Below are 22,336 nucleotides of genomic sequence, written 5' to 3'. Positions count from 1 at the left end.
TAGTTAGGTTTGCATCTTAATGGCTGAAGTTTTTTTAAAGCAGAGATATACCTTGCTTGATTCAGGATTTTGACAAAGCAATAGCATCCTGAAAAGAAGAACTGAATGGGGGTGATTATTTTTGAAGGAATCAGAGCCACGTCCTCCTCCCTGAATGTTGCTTTGGTAAGGATGTATGGAGTTGCACCATTTATTAGTGCTTCCCAACCTCGGCTGCTCATTGGGATCAGGGGCTTAAAAAACACTGATGCTTGAGTCCTACCCCTAGAGGCCCTGTTGTTCTCAACATCAATATTTTGGTCTGGGCATCAATATTTTGTAACATTCCCTAGGTGATTCTCATGTGTGTCCAGGGCTGAAAACCACTGACTTAAAATGTGTGGGATCCCTGTGGTGAGGAGTAAAAGATGCCTTTCTTGAGTCCTACAAGGAGCCCTCTTGGACTAGAGATGGCAGGTGCCTTGGATTCTGTGATCCAGGACTACTCTTAAATCAGAATCTAAAACACATCTTATATATATGTATGTTTTTTACATACATGTATATAAAAATATGTATATATGTTCACATGTATGTATAAAAATAGTACAAACATTTATACATGTGTATGTATAAAAATTCATTTACATACATACATATACATACACATGTACATATATACACACACATCCAAAATAATATATGGATTTTGAAACAGAGCAATAACCAATTGTCTGATACCCTCTAATAAAAACATTTTTTCCTGATTATAAACACATGATTATCATAAACTATTGAGTTTACGCAGAAAAGTATTTCAAAAGTTACAGATTTTCTCAAATGCCACCACACAGGAGAATTAACTGTTAATGTATCTGGTGACCACACTTCTACTCATCCTTCTGTGTCTATATACACATGTAGCCTAGACACTCAACTGAACGTCGACAGAATCATTATGCATTCTGAACTGGAATCTGTATTTTGTGAGCAGTATGGCGTAGATAACTTTCCATAAACCTACATAATCATTCTTATAAGATCTCACCACATTTAAGCTCTAATTGCACCTGATAAACGGAACATCTACTTTATCGTGAAAGCTTGCTGTATACCTTTAAACATGCAAGGCAAGCAGCAGTGTTTGAGGGCTCCTGTGCCGGTGGAGAAGGCTGGGTGTGTCTGAGCAGGCCTGCAGCATGCTGGTGGACGCATCTGGGCAGTTCTGCACTGGGGACAGAAGGGCTTGGTGAGCTGGGCTACAGCACTTTTGTGGTGCTAGCATCTGTTGAGGTTTAGTTTAATTCTTTAAGCTCTTTAAGAGGTTCTGTTTTCACCTACCTTCTAGACCATGCGGAGTGTATAGTCCAACAACAGTCAGTATAGAGTTGCATTCTGAACATCCAGGAGGCAGAGCCACCCGAGGGGGCATCTCAGTGGTGAACCATGGCTGTCATGTGGGATGGGGGCCTTGTATTCCAATCACCCCAGTTATTTGAAGGAAGCCAGTAATATGTATTTCTATTTGAAATCTCTTGGTTTTAAATGTGGGCTGACAATTGTTCAAAAATTAAAAGCACTGTGAGACCAAACAAAACACACCTGGGACTTTCTATAGTCATCTGGAAGGCAGTCTGAGATGTCTGGTCTACTAAGCCATTTGTGGCATTAAGTCTACCTGAATTCCAAAAATATTAACTGAATGCATAGTCACTGTACAAAGGAATGGAAATACAATGATAGAAAGTTATGATCCTTCCCTTGGGTGGGGTAGCTTTTATGGTCCCCAGACCAGCATCCACCATATCACCTGGGAGCTTGTCAGACATGTAAATTCTTGGGCCTCACACCAGATGCATCAAATTAGAAACTGTATTCTAAGAAACCCACCCAGTGGTTCTGATGCCTGCTGAAGTTTGAGAACAACAGGCAGGTGTGGGAAGGGGAGTTACACATATGGGCAGAGATCTGGGGGATGGAGAAGGTGGGGTGTGAAGCGACGAGACTTTTCAGAAGTGAATCGCTCCACCTGGATCTTAAAGGATGAGTAAGGAGTTGGCCAGGTGAAGATGAGGGAGGAGTGCACCAAGACTAGGGGGCATCAGGAGCCAAAGCCAGGCAGAAAGAGTGTGTGAAGTGCATTGTCCATCTATCGCATGTGACTAAGTGCTGGAGGATGCTCTGGGAAATGAGGTGGGAGAATAAGTTGGGGCAGGTGAGCTGGATTGTGTTCTGTAGGGGCTGGGAGACCCTCCAGTAGTGGAGTGTGTCATTGGGTATGTTTGTAGGGAAATCACGCTGGTGGTGAGGTTCAAATTCCTTTTGGATAGAGGAAACTCTCCTGGTGTCCCACTAGCCTGGATCCTGATTCTTGCCTTTCCTGGCGTGACTTGGATCTGGGTCAGCAATTCCCATCCTTGGATAGGGTGGTGGGCAGGGAAGGCCTGGCTGAGTGAAGATGTGGCTATTACTGCACGTGAAATAGCGACATTGGTGTCTCTGTTCTTTTATTCTTGGAGGAATGTACATACTCTTGGAGAATGTGCAGACTCCAAACTGAGTATTTAGGTGGTTGCTTGTGTTCTCAGCAATTGCAATGGTCTTTGTAATCCCATTTTAAAATGTCATTTTAAAGTTTCTGCAGCAAAGATTTTGGTAAAATCCTGGATCTATTTTTCTTTTCTTTTCTTTCTTTCTTTCTTTTTTTTTTTTTTTTGATATAGGGTCTCGTTCTGTTGCTCAGGCTGGAGTGCAGTGGTTTGATCACAGCTCACTGCAGCCTCAACCTCCTGGGCTCAAGTGACCCCTCCAGTGCAGCCTCCTGAGTAGCTGGCATTACAGGCATGCACCACCACACCCAGCTAAGTTTAAAAAAATTTTTTTTGTGGAGACAGTGTCTCACTATGTTGCCCAGGCTAGTCTCAAACTCGTGAGCTCAAGTGTTCTTCCTGCCTCAGCCTCCCAAAAGTGTCGGCATTACAGGCGTGAGCCACTATGCCCCACCCAGCTCTATTTCTTTCTTCAGACATTTACAGTGTCTAAATGGAAGAAAGAAGTTGAACTCAAGGTCATGGAGATTCATGTCTATACCTAACTGGGGCTCATTCCTTCTTTCTCCATCCCTCCCTCCCCGCTCTCTTTTCTTCCTTTTATTTACTTTTTTTATTATAAGACAACTTTGGTTATAGAAAACTCTTGAGAGTTTTCCAAGTGCTCATAAGATTTCTTTTAATACTTAGCTATGATAACATCCAAGTCTTCCTGATGTGAGGATATGCAGTTGTGGTTAAAGACTTCTACCGAGATAGCTGACCATTGTTCTGAAATACTTTGGATGTAGCTCTGAATGGAGGCAGGAATATGAATGTGAATTATTTATATTCATGTAGTGGTTCTACAAAACATTTGAGAAGACAGCAAGAATAGCTATTGCTCTTAGAAGTCCTGGATCTTTTTTTGAATTGGAAATCTTTTAAAATGTATTTGGTACAGAGTGTAGTAATTATTTCATTTCTTTCTCTCTTTTTTTTTTTTTTTTGAGATGGAGTTTCACTTTTGTCACCCAGGCTGTAGTGCAGTGGCACAATCTCGGCTCACTGCAACCTCCACCTCCTGGGTTCAAGTGATTCTCCTGCCTCAGCTTCCCGAGTAGCTGGGATTACAGGCGCCCACCACCACGCCCGGCTAATTTTTCGTATTTTTAGTAGAGATGGGGTTTCACCATGTTGGGCAGGCTGGTCTCCTGACCTCGTGATCCGACAGCCTTGGCCTCCCAAAGTGCAGGAACTACAGGCGTGAGCCACCCGCGCCAGGCCCATTTCTTTTTTTGAAATGCTGCCGTTTGACAGACGATGGGAGCTGGATGAATTATTGTCTCCCCCTGCTGGTCATTTTTATATAACAGCTTATTAGTAATACTGCAGATGACCAGGCAAAGCTAATGCCAGAAAAAGAAAAGATACTAAGACGGAATCTATTAATATTTTAAAATTGCCCAAATTAGTAATAAATTGCCCAAATTAGTAATTGCCCTTATTAGTAATAGAGTGGAGATGGTGAGGCAAAGCTAATGCCAGAAAAACAAAAGATACTGAGATGGAATCTATTAATTTTTTAAAAATTGCCCAAATGTAGTAAATTTTAAAATGTTTACCTTTGTGAGATGGTGGAATAAATTCTTCAACTTTTCATTCTTTGTAAAATCATGTAATAAGTTTAGAAAGTAGTTACTGTATTGGTTTTGTCCTGCTGCTGCAACTTCTCATACATTCATGATGACGTTAGCAATCTCCTTTATTCTGCTGATGCATTGAGTGCTTTTTCTCAGCTAGAATGAACACGTGTTTCTTATTGATTGCTTTGGGTGTTTATTCAAGTAGATCACAAATACCCATGTCTGTCTGCTATGTATACATATAACCACCAAGGTATAATGTTTATGGGCATGAAACATGCTATTTAAAGTGAGTGAAACTTGTGTTTCCTCTTAATAACCATCTCTTTTACCCAATAAAATGAGTTCATAAGTTATAAGGGGCATTAAATATGACTATATCCAATGATAAATTATATGGAGGCTTTTCGCTGGAGGTAGCCTGCCCTGCTGAGAAGCTTTAGGGGTAAGGTTTCTAGGGCAGTTTTCTGAACAATTTTATTGATGAACGTCCCTGTTTGTTAGCGTCTAAATTTAGTATCTTTCTGAACATAAACCAGCTTTTTATCTTCCCAAATTCCTGCCTCAGCTTTGCCCCTATGGATCCTAGGAAACCAGACTCATTTTGATGCTTGGGGTGCATCAGTGTGTTGACAGACGGCCCTGTTAGAGGACTCTTGGAGCCAAAGGACGTCCACTAGCTTGGAATCTGGTGCGCATGCCTCTTACTAAGTGGATGTAAGCCAATTAACTTCTTTAGGCCTACTACACTGGATGTTGTTGAGATCCTCTCTATCTTCATCCAAATATTCTAATCAAAATGATTGAGACATTTGATGTCATTTAGGTGTTGAGGGCAGCCTTGGAAATACAGAAACAGAGGGAGTGAAGTTGCTTTTATTCACTTACAAAAAGTCTTAAATACAGCCTGATGTCAAAGCATCCAGGGGATTGGCTGTATTGGGGCATATTTGGTGGATACATGTGCTTTATTTTAAATTGTATCCTATGTTTTTTTTTTTTCCCAGTTGCAAATGAAGCTGGACACAAGAATGCTAGATCACTGGCCCGCTTCTCTCGTGAGTAAATCTTGTTTCACTCCTTTCCTGGTCTCCATCAGAAAATGTTCTCCAGAGATCTTTCCCCTGTGTGGTATAGCTCTTCAATACTATCAGGTGTTAATAAAACAGTAATGTAGGAAATGTCATCATCTGGTTAATATCCCACTTGAGCCCAGGCTGGTGAGCTACTCATTGCTACTGCCTTTTCAGTCCTTAGAACTGTGGTTTCCAAATTGTGCTCTAAGCCTTTGCAATTCCAAGTATGGTCCTCAGAGCAGCAGAATCGACATCACCCGGGTGCTTTTTAGAAATGTGGAGCTTCAGTCCCCCCACCATTCCTTCAGACCAATTGAGTCAGAATCTGTATTTTAACAAATCTACAGGGGATGCCTGTTCACATTAGAGTTTGAGACGTGCTGTGGACTATCCTTTTTATGAATGTTTTAAGATAAAGTGAGGAGACGTACATGAAATGCTTGTAGCTATGAAGGCATCATCACCATTCAACATGGACTTATGAACTTACTCCACTGGCTCTTCCTCAATTTGGTGACATTTTGAAGCTCAGATGGATTGAATGGGTTTCCTTAGGCATTGGGGATATTCCTAGGGCTGTGGTTAGGCCATGTGGCTTCCCTTGACTGCTTTGTCTCCAGGTCTTGATCCCTGTGAAAGAGTAGGAGTCTAAAGCCTCTAAATGGTTTCTGTAACAGTGTGATCAGCAAATTATCCAGCAAGTTAATGCACTCCCTGGAATGAAAACCCGGATTCCAAAGGGAGTGGAAATACTAGACATGGATCAGGGTGGAGTGGAGATGCTCCCCAAACCCACTGTGCACCAAGTGGAGAAATGGTAGAGCTGTAAACAGATTTATCGCTGCCTCACTGGCTTTCAGTAAAAGTAATTTCACTCACACTATCCAGGCCTCTGTTTTCTCACTTGGAAAATATTCAAAATTGGACATTGCTACATTAAAATTTTTTTTTTTTTTTGCTTTCCTAAAAGTCACTTACTCTTTTTCCCTCTCTAGTATTGACTACAAAAAGACTTAGTAGCTCACATGCTGTATGACGTTTTTCCAGGGCAGTGAAAAATGTTGCTGTCTTTTGAAATTGTGGCATGGGAGGAACTCTACAAATCCCCAGTCACTGCGTTCCTCATGCAGTGTTGACTAGGTCTGAGTGTGGACAGTGCCATAGTAAATCTTATTACGTAAAGCTGAAAGTATAATTTCTCTATTTACAGGGCTTCTTATAAACTCTGCCTCCCAACTTTTTGGAAGGCTTTGAAATGTTGAGATTGATTTCCCAGAAATGATTTTTATAGAACTGTAATAATGTCCAATAATGAAAGAGCATGAAGTGCTCATATTTTAGAAATTGTGTAATAAAACACTCGCTTCTCATGAGCCCCATTCCTCACTGCCCTCCTACCTGGAATCATTATTTCCAAAATAGATATTTCATCCCGCAGCTCAATGAGGTTGAAGAATATGCTTTTATCCCATTTTTTTTCTTCAACTCCTGAGCAGTAGTCAGGCAAATAAATAAGCTGGAATTGTGACCCAACCACGCTGTGAGGGCTATGCTGGGTGCCCCTTCCCCCATGGGAGTTCCCGAGGCTCACCACAGGACAGAGGAAGGTGGGGGGTCCTTGTATGAGAGTGGAGGCAATTATTCCTTTCACAGACAAAGGAAGGTGATTTCTTGTGTGAAGTTCTCAACTGTATGACTGGGTTGAAAGGATGATGTATCTCTTGAAAGCTTATTAGCTTGAGACAAGTGAGGACATGATGAACACATATCTGTATAGGAAACGAGTAATTAGTGGCAAACCAATTAGGTTGGACTGATATAGGGAAAAAAGGAGAAAAAAAAATCTCCTGAGTTAATCGCATTGCCCTGGAAAAAGTCAGATGGCACATGAGCTACTAAGTCTTTTTGTAGTCAATACTAGAGAGGGAAAGATTAAGTGACTTTTAGGAAGGCAAAAAAAATTATTTTTAATGTAGCATGTCCGATTGATGCTCACTTCACTTTACCACCTTGAAACTGACCTTCATTGTGTGGTGTGAATGAAGAGTTCAGTTTGGGAAGACTAGGGGGATTCAGATGATAGATTTTTTTTTTTTTTTTTTTGAGACTGGAAGATGAAGTACTGCAACATTCTCTAAGTTTTGCCTCCAACAAGACAGAAAGCCTTGACAGTGTGCATTGCCCAGCATGGAATCAGGCACGATGGGGATGGGGGGCCAGAGCTTCTGCTGTGATGGCTGGACCTCTAGGGGTCAGCAGAGAAGATCTGGCAGTGGGGACGGGGGAAGGGCTGGTTATAGTGGTGGATGCTGTGGAGTGAGTCCTGTGAGACTCTGACTCTACCAGGCCCCGTCACCACCCCTGCCCCATCACTGCAGGCTCAAGCAGTGGCTTCGATCAACCTGACTTCAATTGGAGCATCTGCCTAGCAACTGTGGGCACATACAGTAACATGGGGAAGTCATTTTCCCAGAAGTGGGGGTTAGAGAGGAGGGAGGGAGGGGGACTCAAAGGAAGCAGGGAAGATCTCTTCCCCTCACAAATGCTGGGAGAATGACAGTGTCCAGGAGAGTGAGAAGTTCTCAATGACCTTGACTTGAGAATGCTGTGTGAATGCAGGCACGCCGGCTTCCAACCAGCAAATGGTTTGAGAATGGTATCCATCACAAGGCCAGCTGCAAGGCGAGAGCCACCGGGTGTGGGCACTGCCCTGCTCTGCAGTGGGCAGGGTGAGCCAGCGGAGCACCTCATGTGCGTACTTCATGGTGGGCACCTCACATGGTGCCGCATGGAAGTTACCCCATGTGGATACTGCATGGTAGGCACCAGGGCAGTGTGGGGAACAGCTGACCTGCCCAGCTCAGGTCCAGGCCTCAACTTGGTGAGGAGCTCCTGGAACCCACTGTGGCTGGGGCTCCTGACATTGGGGACTTCTGGGATGAAGTCAGCTGGCTCTGGGTCCCTTGTTAGTCCTGCTCTCTGGGATGCTGGTGAAGCTGCCCTGTAGTACCAAGCCCTAAAAGCCCTCCTCCCTGGAGATGTCTATTTTATGCATCTGTCAGTCTCCCTATTAGACAGACAGCTCCTTGAGCCCATGGGCCCTGTCTGGTTGACTGTGCCTGGTGTAGAAGCAAACACTGATTGAATGAAGACTGCGTAAGCAGGCCCCTTTCTGCTCCGTTAAATGCTCCTTATCCTAACATCATAAACATCTGTGAGCCTTCCCATTGCCAGTGTACACACTCCCCAAAGCCCTCCACAATATGTCTTCAAGGGTCTCCTACATGCTAGTGGGAGAGTCCTCAGAAACCATTAGGTATGTAAGCGCTGGTGTCAAGCCTGCAGTTGGATTCTGTGTCCAGAATTATGAATTCTGTGCCACCGTGGGCAGGTAACTTAACCCATCTAAGCCACACTTTCCTCACCTTGCTCCTAGGACAATACTGTGTCCAGAATTGGTTCCCTCCGGTGGGTTCTTGGTCTTGCTGACTTCAAGAATGAAGCTGTGGACCCTCATGTGTTACAGTTCTTACAGATGGTGTGTCCGGAGTTTGTTCCTTCAAATGTTCAAATGTGTCCAGAGTTTCTTCCTTCTGGTGGGTTGGTAATCTTGCTGACTTCAGGAGTGAAGGTGCAGACCTTAGCAGTAAGTGTTACAGTTCTTAAAGGTGGCGCATCCTGAGTTGTTCTTTCCTCCCTGTGGCTTGTGGTCTCGCTGGCTTCAGGAGTGAAGCTGCAGACCTTCACAGTGAGTGTTACAGCTCATAAAGGTAGCGTAGACCCAGAGTGAGCAGCCGCAAAATGTATTGCAAAGAGTGAAAGAACAAATCTGCCACAGTTTGGAAGCCCACCCAACAGCGTTGCAGCTGCTGGGCCCGGTGCCCTGCTTTTATTCCCTTATTTGGCCCCACCCACATTCTGCTGATTGGTCCATTTTACAGAGAGCTGATTGGTCCATTTTACAGAGTGCTGACTGGTCCATTTTTACTGAGTGCTGATTGGTGCATTTACAATCCTTTAGCTAGACAGAAAAGTTCTCCAAGTCCCCACCCCACCCAGAAGCCCGGCCGGCTTCTCCTCTCAATATTAGAACTTATTTCCAAGTTGTTGTGGATGATCACATGCAAGGGTGAAGGTTAAAATACTTAAAAACATGTTAAGTGGTCACTGAACATCGGAACAGATGTTGGTCATGGACTATATGAAGGACTAGAGTCCAGGAAGCCCCTGACAGGACAGACATGGACCCTTCAATTGCTGGATGAAGCTGGGGCAGCAGAGGTGGATATTGGCCCTGATACCCTGGAATCCATTATATGAAGCACAGGGACTGTATACCACAAGCGCTCAATAAATGTGGGTGGTTGTTATTACCCTGAGTTTTCAGCCTTCCTCCTCTCTCTTCTTCTCTTTTTTCTTTAATTTCGTATATACTTATTGAGGAATTTTCTGTTCGTCTGTGAGCCCTGGAAATAACACAGATGAGTCGGTTTGTCTTCAAAGAGTTCGCAATCTAATCAGGGAGACAGAAGTGACTGCTACAATACAGCGTGTGGAGGGAAATGCTAGCGAATGGTAGGAGGAGCTGGGAGAGTCAGAACGGGGAGGCCTCAGCCAACCTGGCATGGAGGTGAATTCAAGGGAGTCCTTCTGGAGGAGGCGAGCATCAGCTGAGGCTTAAGGGCTTGAATGGGGATAACAGGTAAAGAAGGTAACTTCTAATCTTCAATGAAAACAACTCTCAATACCACATGTAAGGGAATGAAGGCCACATGTAGTGTTCAGACATGGCCACAGTGTGGCAGAAAAAGCCCAGATTTTGATTTCGTCTCTCTCCTCTAGAAGATGTAAAAGACACTGCATTCAGTGTATTGGACAGAGCTTCTGTCGGGAGTCCAGGGCACTGGAGGAGCCAGAGCGAGGGAGACAGCGCCCACAAAGCTCTTGTGGCTGGGCAGCTCTATGCTGGAGTTCTGATTGCTTCCCGGAGGGAGGACTAATTTCTCCCCTAAGATGAGCAATTGTGGAAAAGAAAATATAAAAGTCTTCCCTTATCCGCGGTTTCACTTTCCCAGTTTTGTTACTTGTGGTTAACAGTGGTCTGAAAATGTGAAATGGAAAATTCCAGGAATAAACAATTCATAAGTTTTGATCTGAGTGCTGCTCTGAATAGCGAGATGAAATCTCACTCTGCCCCACCCATGATGTTAATCCTCCCTTTGTCCAGTGGATGCATGTGTAGATGCTACCCACAAGTTAGTGACTTAGGAGCCCTCTTGTTTATCAGATTGCAGTGCTTGTGTTCAATCACCCTGATTTTATTTAGGAATTGCCTAAGTGCAATTTTGAAGTGCACTTAGTAAAAAGTGCAAGATTACTGATGCTGGCAATTCAGATACATCACGGAGAAGCCATCAAGTGCTTCCTTTAAGTGAAAAGGTGAAAGTTCTTGCCTTAATAAAGAAAAAAAATAAAAATAAATTGTATGCCAAGGTTGCTGAGATCCACAGGGAGAGCAAATTTTCTGTCTGTGAAACTGTAAAGAAGGAAACAGAAATTTGTGCTAGTTTTGTTGTTACACTAAAGCTACAAAAGTTACAGCCACAGGACAGGATAAGTGCTTAGTTAAGATGGATGTATTATTAAATTTGCGGATGGTAGACATGAACAGAATCGTGTTCTGATTAACAGCAATCATGCTAGGCACCATTCCTGTTGGAACGTACCCCTTCAGATAATGGGGGACTACTATAGTGGTATCAAAAGCAATAAGAAAATAGAGATTAATTAAAAATCCAGGTATTTTTGGAAATAGATTTTCCTGTGAAAGAGCTGGAGTACTTACGGTGGATGGGGGACTGAAGCAAGGGGAGGCCTTTTGTATTTGTGTGCTGGGTGAATGATCCCCTTCCCTCAGCAGAGGTGGGAAATGGGAGGCAGAGGTGTGCAGTGGGGTGAGCGCTGGGGTTGATTGAAATAGAGGGAGGCAGCACCTATGACATGGTGATGCCATGTGTGGAGCCCCAGGGGGAACTCAAAATCATGTCTGAGACAGTGGTAGAGTTCAGTCAGGGAACTTTGCTAGATCAGTTGTTATAGCTAGGAGAGTTGGTGACAAAAGAAGGGAGCTTGAACTGGGGATGGATGAAGACAAAAAGAAGAAGAAGAAATAAGTGGGAGGAATGACTGAGAAATACCATGAGCGGGGGTATGTGGCTGGTGGCTGGGCTTTCAGTGTTCTCAGGGGCATGTACTACGTTTTAGACAGAACCATATAAGGGATCCAGGACAGACAAATCAGGTACATTTTGGGTGCTATGGCAAGCAAAAATAGTCAAACTAATAGAAATGCAGAATTGGATGGTGTTTGCTAGGAGCTGGGTGTGGGGAGGAGCAAACGGAAAGTTGTTGCTCCATGGGTATAAAGTTTCCATTATGTAAGATGAATAAGATGTAGAGATCTGCTGTACAACATAATCCCTGTAGTTAACAATATGGTATTGTGCACGTTAAAATACATTAAGAAGATAGCTCTCCTGTTAAGTTTTCATACCACAAAAACCAACCAACCAATCAACCACACAAGCAACACAAAAGAACACAAGACGGCTGGCTACTAGCTTCTTTCCTACACTTATAATCATCCTCTCCCAGCTCCCCCAGTGACCTGTGACACATCTGTGTTTCAGAGCCACAGTTAGACTGCAACTTATGTTGACCCAAAATTTCTCTGATTGCCCACAAGGGGCTTCACCTCTTTATCTTACCCCCTTTCTCTACCCCTTTCATCAGACACAGTTGTTATCAGGCAAGCCGATTAGTTTGGTTCAGTCAACAGATGTATTCACTGGGATTTGAAAGATTTCAAGTTAGTAGAGTTTACAAATGATCCAGTCCAGTGCTCATCACTCTGTCTAAAGCTCACATCCCTTGTATGACATCCCTGTCATGGGGTCATGAGCTCTCTGCAGGAGCCCATCCAGCGGAGGAATATTCACCGTGTCCTGGAAAGCACTGATGGCCGTGGTCAGAGTGATGGACTGGCATGTGTATGGGGGTAGGGGGCAGGACACTGAGACTCACTCTGCCTTTTCTTTTTGAATGTGCTTGATAGAGTCTTTTAAATATATCCAAAGACATATCTCTAGGTCCCTAATATGTTAGCCAGTGGTCCACCAGTGGACTGGCTGATGATACCATGAGTAGCTTCTAGGAGTTTATGGATCATACATGTAACTCAGATGTCAGCTGGAAACTCCCAGTCCATTGAGATATAGGTGAAGAGGCTTACATTGCTGTTGTGTGCTGACATTTGGAAGTTCAGAGCACTCCCCGATGCTTCCGTGAGTACCCGGGACGGTGGTGTTCTTCTGACCCTGATTTTCTACCTCTGTCGATTGCTTTCCTCTATTTGCTTCTGGCTATCTTCCTATTGCTCTGACATAGTCTCAGATGTGCTACAAAGCTCCTCCTTCTTTTCTCTGGAGAACCAAAGGCGTTGGTCAAAGTAGAGCTTGACTGAAGATTAAGAAAGGATGAACAAGAGAGATCCACACTATGCACTGCAATTGCAGACCATTTAAATTCAGTTTGATTTTCATCAGTCCATTTAGCCATTCTACCACCAACAAAAATTTTAAAGACCACTTCGCCCATGCCATTCCTGACCTACCACTGTACATCCTTTTATCCTTACCCTCCTCCATTATTTACCCTTTATTTCCACCTCCCTTTTAGGAATCAAAGCCACTCCTGGGATCTCTCATGTAGAGCAGCAGCTTGACTATCTCTCTTGCTCACCCCCTTGTCCTTAGCATCTCACATTCTATACTCCTTTCAACTTATTTTTGCCTAAATGCACACCAGTTTCTGCTCCCTTAATGGGAATTGTGGTACCACCTATTGAGATAATAGCAAATATTTACTCTTGCTACATGTGTACAAGCTTACATAATTGAAAAATAAGAATAGAAATTTTTGTGTGTAATGTGACCCCAGGGAGGGCAAGGAAGACGTGGCTTGGCTGTTGCATTCCAAGCATCTCCTCCTCTATCCTCTTAATGTATACTCCTTTGAATAAAGTTAAGATGAAGTTTTAGGTTTCTGCAAGAGACAGACGAGGATAACCTGAAAACCTTCTCAGTTTTTACAAGCACATAGAAATGCTGAGTGAAATGTTTTAAAAATACTTTTAAATGCATAGTTAAACTTGCAATAAAGAAAGGGAAGCCCACAGGTGCCAGAAATGAAGGAGGAATTTAATATCAGTACGGTAAGCTGTTAACATGTGTGCAGATTTTGCAGCTATGCTGCATGGGGGTGGTGCTGTTAAGTCCATGGAATCTAGTAACACATGTTTTAACATCTACATGGGGAAAGGAGATAAGACCTTGGGCTATGCAGGGTGGGGAAGTTGGATCTGAAACTTCTGCCTAACTCGGACTCTTAAAACATATGGCAGATTGTGTTTTCCAAAAATATTTGTAACTATATCTCCCATCCCACATGCTCTTCTTGCAATGTGATGCTGACAAGCCTCCCACTGAGATGGCGAGGCCTCTGTTTTCTTCCCTTGAGTCTGGGTGGCCTGTAAATGTGGCAGAGATGATATGATGTGACTTGCAAAGTTAGATTATCAGAAGAGACAGCTTCCACCTGCTGCCTGTTGGGATACTTGTTCTTAGAGTAGTGTCATAATGCTGTGAGGAAACAGAGACCCTGTGGAAAGCCCATCTCTGAGCGCTTCCCCAAGTGCAGGTTTGTGAGCAAAATGGGTAGTTACTGTTGTTGGAAGCCACAAGTTTGGTGTGACCTGTTATGCATCAATAGGTAGTTGAAACAAGGGCTATGTCTTCGATAAAAGAGAGACCAGGAAAACAAAACTCATCCATTAACATAGAGAGGTAGTAAGGTAACCTGCTTGGTTTTTCTGGCTCTTGAGGAAGTCTTCCCTGGGCAGTTGAAACTAGCTGAATGGTCCAGGAACCCTTTGAGCCTAAGAAATTAACAAACATTAGTTCTGGGCTACTAATGGCAGAATCAAATGAAAAATCTTTTGAAATATAACCCAAGTCATAACATACTCTCATGCAGTAAACAAGGCCAACTAAGTATGAGCTCATAGTCAAAATTAAAAACAAAATAAAAAATCTATAAGAGGCAGCAATCCTCCATGATGAGCAAGAGTCAGTGAACACAGATAATTAGAGCCTAAGAACTTGAGATGCAGGTCGAGTATCCTTTACCCAAAATGCCTGGGACCAGAAATGTTTTGGATTTTGAGTTTTTTTCTCACTTTGGAATATTTGTGTATGCATAATGGGATATCTTGGGGATGGGACCTAGGCCTAAACACAAAATTCTTTTGCGTTTCATATATATCTTAAACACATAGCCTGAAGGTAACGTTATACAGTATTTTAAATAATTTCATGCGTGAAACAAAGTTTCTGTACGTTAAATCATCATTGAACTGCGACCTGTCATGTGAGGTCAGATGTGACATTCCCACTTATAGTGTCATGCTGGGCTTAAAAAGTCTTGAATTTTGGAGCAGTTTGGATTTCAAGTTTTTGGATTAGGGATGTTCAACCTGTGGTATAATGACAAACTGGAAAAAAAAGACTAGGTCTATTTAAGAATGACAGAAGATATAAAATGAGTTGAAACTCTAAGAAAGGAACAAGATCTTGGAAAAAAATGGAAAATTTTAAAGATAATCTGTAGAACTTCAAGAAATGTAAAATATAGCATAAAACCCCAACAAAACGAAACCCAAACACAGTTTACCAACTGTGTTGAATAGGACTAAAAGGAGAAATAATGAACCAGAAGAAAGATATATTGAGGAGACTATCCAAAATGTAGCACAGAGAAATGGTGGATGTAAAAGAATGGTCAAACACTACAGAAGACAGAATGAAAAGGGCCAGCAGACATTAGTAGGGGTTCAGAATGAAAGACCAGAGAGAATATGGACAAAATAGTAACTGAAGATCTAGTGACTGAGAATTTTTCAGAATTGACTAGTGATATGAATCCTCAGACTGACGAGTTGTACCTAGTTTCAAGCGGGAAAATAAAAATCTATTGGCAGATACATTATAATGAAACTGTAGAACAGTATAGACGATGAGCAAACGCCAAAGATAATTGAAGAGAAAAGACAGGTTATTTACTGTGTCTGAGACTATGAGTTTAGTGTTTATTTTTATTTTTATTTTTAAATTTTTGGTAGTTTTGCTCTTGTCACCCAGGCTGGAGTGCAGTGGCACGATTGTGGCCCATTGCAACCCCTGCTTCCTGGGTTTAAGCCATTCTCCTGCCTCAGCCTCCCTAGTAGCTGGGACTACAGGCATGTGCCACCACGCCCAGCAAATTTTTGTATTTTTTTTTAGTAGAGACAGGGTTTCACCATGTTGGCCAGGCTGGTCTTGAACTCGTAATCTCAAGTGATCCGCCTGCCTTGGCCTCCCAAAGTGCTGGGATATAGGCATGAACCACCGCGCCCAGCTGAGTTTGGTCTTATCTATGTTAAAAGAACTTCAGTTTTTAGCTGGGCCTATGTCCCCATATCCAAAAACAGAGTTAAAGTTAGGTGTGACCATGTAACTAAGTTCTGGTCAATAGCATGTAAGCAGAACTGTCAAATAAAGGTTTCTGGAAACTTTCTTGAGGCTTTTGTGTAGTATTCATCCCCTTTCTTTTTTATCCCTTTTTCATCCTGCTGCCTAGGACACAAATGTAATGCTTAGTGCTCTAGCTGCCATCTTGGACCACAATGGTAATGCTCAAACCCAAGGGTTAGTAGACTGGTAATCTAAAGATTTTGTGAAACAGAGCTGCTATATCAGTTCTGAAAGGCTTACATCTCACTCAACAGAGATATAAACTTCTATCTCTGATTTTTATATAACAGAGACACAAGCTTTTACTTCATTTAATCTAACTGGAATTTTGAGTTTCTGTTATTCAGACATAACTAATCACAACTGATGTATCTATCATAGATTAATCGTCAAACTGACTGCAGACTTCCCAATAGTCTATTTAGAAGCCAGAAGTCAAACTGAATGTTTGTATAGAGATGAGGGAAGAATACTGTTGACCTGAAATTTTAAACTGAGAGCAATATTGTTTAAGACTGAGGGCAAAATAAAGACATTTTTCAGGTGAACTCATTCTGAGAGAATTTATCGTACACGTCCTTCCTGAGATAACTGCTAAAGGATACACCTCAGGAAGACTGTTGAATCCAGAAGGAAGAATGAACATAGGATAAAAGGACTAACCATTATTTACGTAATTCACAATTAAAAATTAAAATGAATATTAAGATGATTGCTGCTATTTAGTTTTAAAAAATAAAATGGCTTTATCAAAATATAGTTTACATATTATAAAGCTTATCCACTTAAAGGATGTAATTCAATGATTTTTAGTATATTTATGGAGTTGTGCCACCATCACCGTAATCTAATTTCAGGTAATTTTTGTCACTCCAAAAAGAAGCCCTGTGCTCAATAGTTACTTTCCATCTGAGATCCATACCCCCAGTCCTAGGAAGCTATTTAAATACTTCTTTTCTTATAGATTTGCCTATTCTGGCCATTTTATATAAATGAAGTCATACAATATGTGGTCTATTGTGACTGGCTATGTTTTTGATTTAGCATAATGTCTTCAAGGTTCATCCACGTTGTAACATGTATAAGCAAATCATTTCTTTATATTGCAGAACAACATTCCATAGTATGGATATACATTTTATTTTTCCTTTCATCAGTTGATGGACATTTGGGTTGTCTCTAATTTTTGGCTATTGTGAATAATGTTGCTATGGATATTTGTATATTATTTTTAAAAGTATGTATATGTTTTTATTTAGCTTGCTTATATACCTATGAATGGAATTGCTGGATTATATGGTAACTCTAAGTTCAACATTTTGAGGAACTTCCAGACTGTTATCAAAAGTGATTTTGCTCTTTTATATTTCTGTTCACAATGTATGAAGGTTCGAATTTCTCTAAATCCTCCTCTACACATGGTATGGTTATTTAAACAAATTTAACCCTAATGTATGTGAAATATTGATCTATTGTGTCTTTGATTTGTGTTTCTCTGATGACTAATAATGTTTAGCATATTTTAATATGCTTATTGCCCACTCATATCTTATTTGGAGAGCTAGTTAGGTTTTAAGAAAAGGGGAAGCATCCCATTCTCTGAATTTCTAGTTGAAGGAAGCATACTTAAGATGGAAAATTGCCATCACAAAGAAACTGCCAAACTTATTTATTAACCAAAAGTAGAAGAAAATAGAAACCCCTAAAGTGTTAGTTCCCAAACTAGACTCATAATTTCTCCTCATCCCTATACAAGTTCCTACTCCTGTGTTTTCTAACTGAATTGGTACCATCCTATTTATTAGGCAATATTAACTGAAAACCTACAAATCATATTCTTCCTCATCAGTCACCAAATTCCACTGATCCTGACTCCTGAATTGTCTTATTCAGATCATTCTACTTTATTCTCACAGCCACAACTTTATTTTAAATCCTTATCATTCCTTATGTAATGGATTCCACTGAGTCTCCATCTTCCTCTGTGAAATGAATTCTCCTCCCTGCCAGAGCAATCTTTTAAAAGATAAATCTGACCATGTCATTCTCCCTCTTAAAAGCCTTCACACATATTCTAGGAAGATAAAATAAGACATACATTTTTCTATTTATCCCATGAATTATAACTAAAACCCCTGGATATGATATACAAAATAAACAAAAGAATACTCTGAAGGCAAAAAGAAGAAGGCAGAGTGACTAGAAGACTTGGGACCCAAGAAACAACATGGTGATGAGTTCCCTGAATTTTCTTTTTTATCACATACCATAGACTTCGAGCTAAAAAAGATAAAAACCTTGAAATGACAACAGGTACAGACAAAAAAGAGCCCCAACATAACTCTACTCTCTACCTAAGGACCAGGAAAGGGGACGCCTAGCAAGACAGAAAACTTTTAGATAATAAATGCTCTACTCCCACCAAACATCACAGAAAAAGCTGTGGCCCCATCCTCACCCATTCCAAAAAAGGCTTGCTGGGAAACCTGGATGTCCACCCTCACAAGGCTGTAACAAGGTATCTCAACACCCTTGCTGGGGTGGCATCAGAAAAAGTTAAGCAGGGAGCTGGCTCTTGCATCTAAACCAGCCTTCCTCCCATCATGATGTCAGTGGAGAATATGTGGGGAGCTTAGACTGCCACTTCTAACTGACAGTAACCAAGCATCACCCTTCCTCCCTGCTGGGCTGAGTGTCAGGGGAGGCCTAGAGGAGAATCAGGACTATAGCACTGTACAGTGACAATGAGGTCATTCCATACACAGTGTCAGTAGAGACCATGTGGGGAGCTGAAACTCTCACCCCTTCCCAGTGATAACAAAGCTACATCCTTCCTCAGGTGTCAATGGAGCAATGGAAGCCCAGTAGGGAACTTGAACTTCTTCCTCCATCTGGCATAATAAGGGAGTGCACCTTATTCCTCTGCTTGATCTGTGACAGAGAAAGTCAGTTCAAACAGGATAAACATGAAGAAACCCATGCCAAGATTCATTATTATTATTATTATTTTCTTTTTAAAAATTTGAGACAGGGTCTACTATGTTGCCTAGGCTGGTTTTGAACTCCTGGGTTCAAGCAATCCTCCTGCCTTGACCTCCCAAAGCGCTGGGATTACAGGCATAAGCCCCTGAACCTAGCCTCATAATTAAACTTCTAAAATCTCAAGAGAAATCTTGAAAGCAGTCAGAGAAAAGAGACAACTTACTTATAGAGAAAACACAATTTGAATGAGAACAGATTTCTCATCAGAAGCCATGGAGTCACAATATTTTTCAAGTGCTAAAATGGTAGAACTGTCAACCTAGAATCCCCTCTAATCAGCAAAAATATTCCTCAGAAATGGAGGGGAAATAAAGACATTATAAAATGAAGGAAAACTAACAGAATTTGTTGCCAGCAGGACTACTCTAAAAGAATATCTAAAGAAAGTTCTCTAAACAAAAATAAACAATAAGAGAAGGAACCTTGGGAGATCAGAAAGGAAGAGAGAACACAGTAAGCAACAATGTGGCTAAATCCAATAATGTTTCCTTCTCCTCTTGAGTTTTCTAAGTTATGTTTGATGGTTGAAGCAAAAATGTTAGCACTATTTGATAATGTTCTAAATGTATGTATAGGAAATATTTAGTACAATTATATCAAAGAGTAGAAAGTAAAGGGACGTAAAGGGAGGTAAGGTTTCCACATTTTACTTACTCTTCCAAAATGATAACATCAGAAGACTTTGGTAAGTTATTTATGTATATATAGTGTAATATCTAGTATAACTATTTAGAAAATGATGCAAAGAGATACACAATAGATAAAGTGGAATTCTAGAAAAGGTTCAAGTAAGCCACAGGAAGGCAGGAAAAATAAACTAGATAAATGAAAAACAAAGAGGGCAAACAGGAAACAAAAAATAAAATAGCAGATGTAAGCCCTGACATATCAATAATTACATTAAATGTAAATGGTCTAAATATAGTAATTAAAAGACAGAGATTGGCAGAGTGGGTTAAAAAACATGACCCAACTATGTGCTATTAAAAACTCACTTCAAATGTGACTGACTATATAGACAGGTTGACAGCTCATGCAAATATTAATTGAAGGAAACCTTGGCTATATTAACATCAGATAATGTAGACTTCAGAATGAAGAAAATGTAGAGGCAGAGAGAGACATTATATAATAATAAAAGGGTCAGCTTACAAGGAAGACATAACAATCCTATATATTTATGCATGAAACAATACAGTTGCAAAATATATAAAGTAGGATCTGTTAGACCTAAAATGAGAAATAAAAAAATCTACAATTATGATTGGAGACTTCAATACGTCTTTCTCAACAATAGATTGAACACAAGACACAAACTATGAATATCAGGAATAAAACAGGGGATATCACCACAGACCATGCAGATATCAAAAGGATAATAAGGGAATACTGTGAACAGTGCTACACAGATATATTTGATGACTTAGATGAAATGGGCTATTTCTTAAAAAACAAACTACCAGCCAGGTGCAGTGGCTCATGCCTGTAATCCCAGCACTTTGGGAGGCCAAAACGGGCAGATCATGAGGTCAGGAGATCCAGACCATCCTCACGAACATGGTGAAACCCTGTCTCTACTAAAAATACAAAAAAATTAGCTGGGCATGGTGGCAGGCGCCTGTAGTCCCAGCTACTCGGGAGGCTGAGGCAGGAGAATGGCGTGAACCCAGGAAGTGGGGCTTGCAGTGAGCTGAGATTGTGCCACTGCACTCCAGCCTGGGCAACAGAACGAGACTCCGTCTCAAAACAACAACAACAACAACAACAACAAAACACATAAACTACCAAAACTCATCCAATGTGAAGTAGGTAAGAAAGTTTAGTATGTAATAAAAAACTGCCCCCCCTCCCCGCCACAAACTCTAGGTCCACATGGTATGACTTGAATATTCTATCAAATTTCTAAAGAAAAATTAACATCAATTCTACATAGTCTCTTCCAGAAAATAGAAGAGAAGGGAATATTTCTCAATTCATGTATGAAGCTAGCATTGTCTTGATGCCAAAACTGAGAAAGGCAGTACAAAAAGAGAACAATTACAGACCAATATATCATGAATATAGATGCAAAAATCTTTAACAAAATTTTCACAAATAGAATTTAATAATATATAAGACAAAGTCTACACCACCCAACCAAGTGGGGTTAACTCTATGGATGCAAGTATCATTCACTATTCTAAAATCAATCAGTATAATCCACCATGTTAATAGGCTAAAGAAGAAAAATTACATGATCATATCAATTGATACACAAAAATATTTGACAGCATTCGACATTCCTTCATGACAAAAACTCTCAGAAAAATAATAATTTAGGGGAATTTCTTCAACTTGATAAGGAACATCTACAAAAACCTTCAACTAACATTGTATTTAAGGGCAAAAAATGGATGCTTTTCCTTAAAAATGAGAACACACCAAGAATATTCAGTTATACCACTCCTATTCAACATAGTGTTGAAAGCTCTAGCCAGTGTAATAAGGGATGAAAGGAAAAATTTAAAAACATACAGATAAGAAAGACAGAAGTAAAATTGTCCCTTTTGCAGATGACATGGTTATCTACATAGAAAATCCCAAGGAAGCTAATTAACAAAATTTCTAGAGCTAATAAATGAGTTCTAGCAAGGTCACAGTATCTAAGATAAACATACAAAATCAATTTTATTCTTGTATAAAAATAAAATCATATTTACAACATATAACAAGGTGAATCATATAACAAGGTGAAATATGTAGATGTAAATCTAACAAAACATGTACAAGACTTGTATGCTAAAAACTATGCAGTACCCATGAAAGAAATCAAATAACATCTAAATAAGTGGAGATGCATACTGTGTTCATGGACTGGAAGAAGATGAAACATAGCAAATATGTCAATTCTCCCTATAATTATATGCAGATTTAACACAATTTCTATCAAGATCCCAGCAAGATTTTTAATAGACATAGATAAGAGTATTCTAAAATTTATACAGAAAATCATAGGAAGTAGAACAGTTAAACCATTTTTAAAAAGAAAAAAAAAAGTGTGAGGAGTCTATCTACTTGATTTCAAGGCCTAATATGTAACTACAGTGATCAAGATGAGTGGTATTAGTGAAAGCACAGACTCACAAATTAATGGAATAGAATAGAAAACCCAGAAATGAATCCACAAAAATATGCTGAACTGATTTTTGACAGAGATGAAGAAGCAATTCAATGGAGGAAATATGACCTTTTCAACAAATTGTGCTTCAGTATTGGACATCTATAAACAAAAATGTGAACCTTGACCTGTCTTACACATTAAACAAAAAGTAATTCAAAATATATCATGCGCCTAAATATAAAACTGTAAATTTTATACCAAAAACAGAAAATCTTTGGGACTTAGGACTAGGAAAAATGGACTTGACACAAAAATTATGATCTATAAAAGTAAAAAT

The 22,336-nt window shown here is 40.5% G+C and overlaps 1 protein-coding gene across 1 annotated transcript in view; it reads left to right on the top strand.

Moving 5' to 3' along the window:
* Nucleotides 1-22,336, top strand: part of LOC101024526 (calcium/calmodulin-dependent 3',5'-cyclic nucleotide phosphodiesterase 1C) — a 445,901-nt gene that overhangs the window by 84,908 nt on the left and 338,657 nt on the right. Inside the window, exon 2 of the mRNA XM_031665342.1 lies at nucleotides 5,161-5,211. Coding sequence (XP_031521202.1) covers nucleotides 5,161-5,211 — 51 coding nt within the window. The remainder of the gene's footprint in view (nucleotides 1-5,160; nucleotides 5,212-22,336) is intronic.

The sequence above is a fragment of the Papio anubis genome, chromosome 4, assembly GCF_008728515.1.
Source record: "Papio anubis isolate 15944 chromosome 4, Panubis1.0, whole genome shotgun sequence".
In the NCBI taxonomy this organism is placed as follows: Eukaryota; Metazoa; Chordata; class Mammalia; order Primates; family Cercopithecidae; genus Papio; species Papio anubis.
The sequence above is the reverse complement of the archived record's forward strand: the minus strand, read 5'-3'. Positions and strand labels throughout refer to the sequence as shown.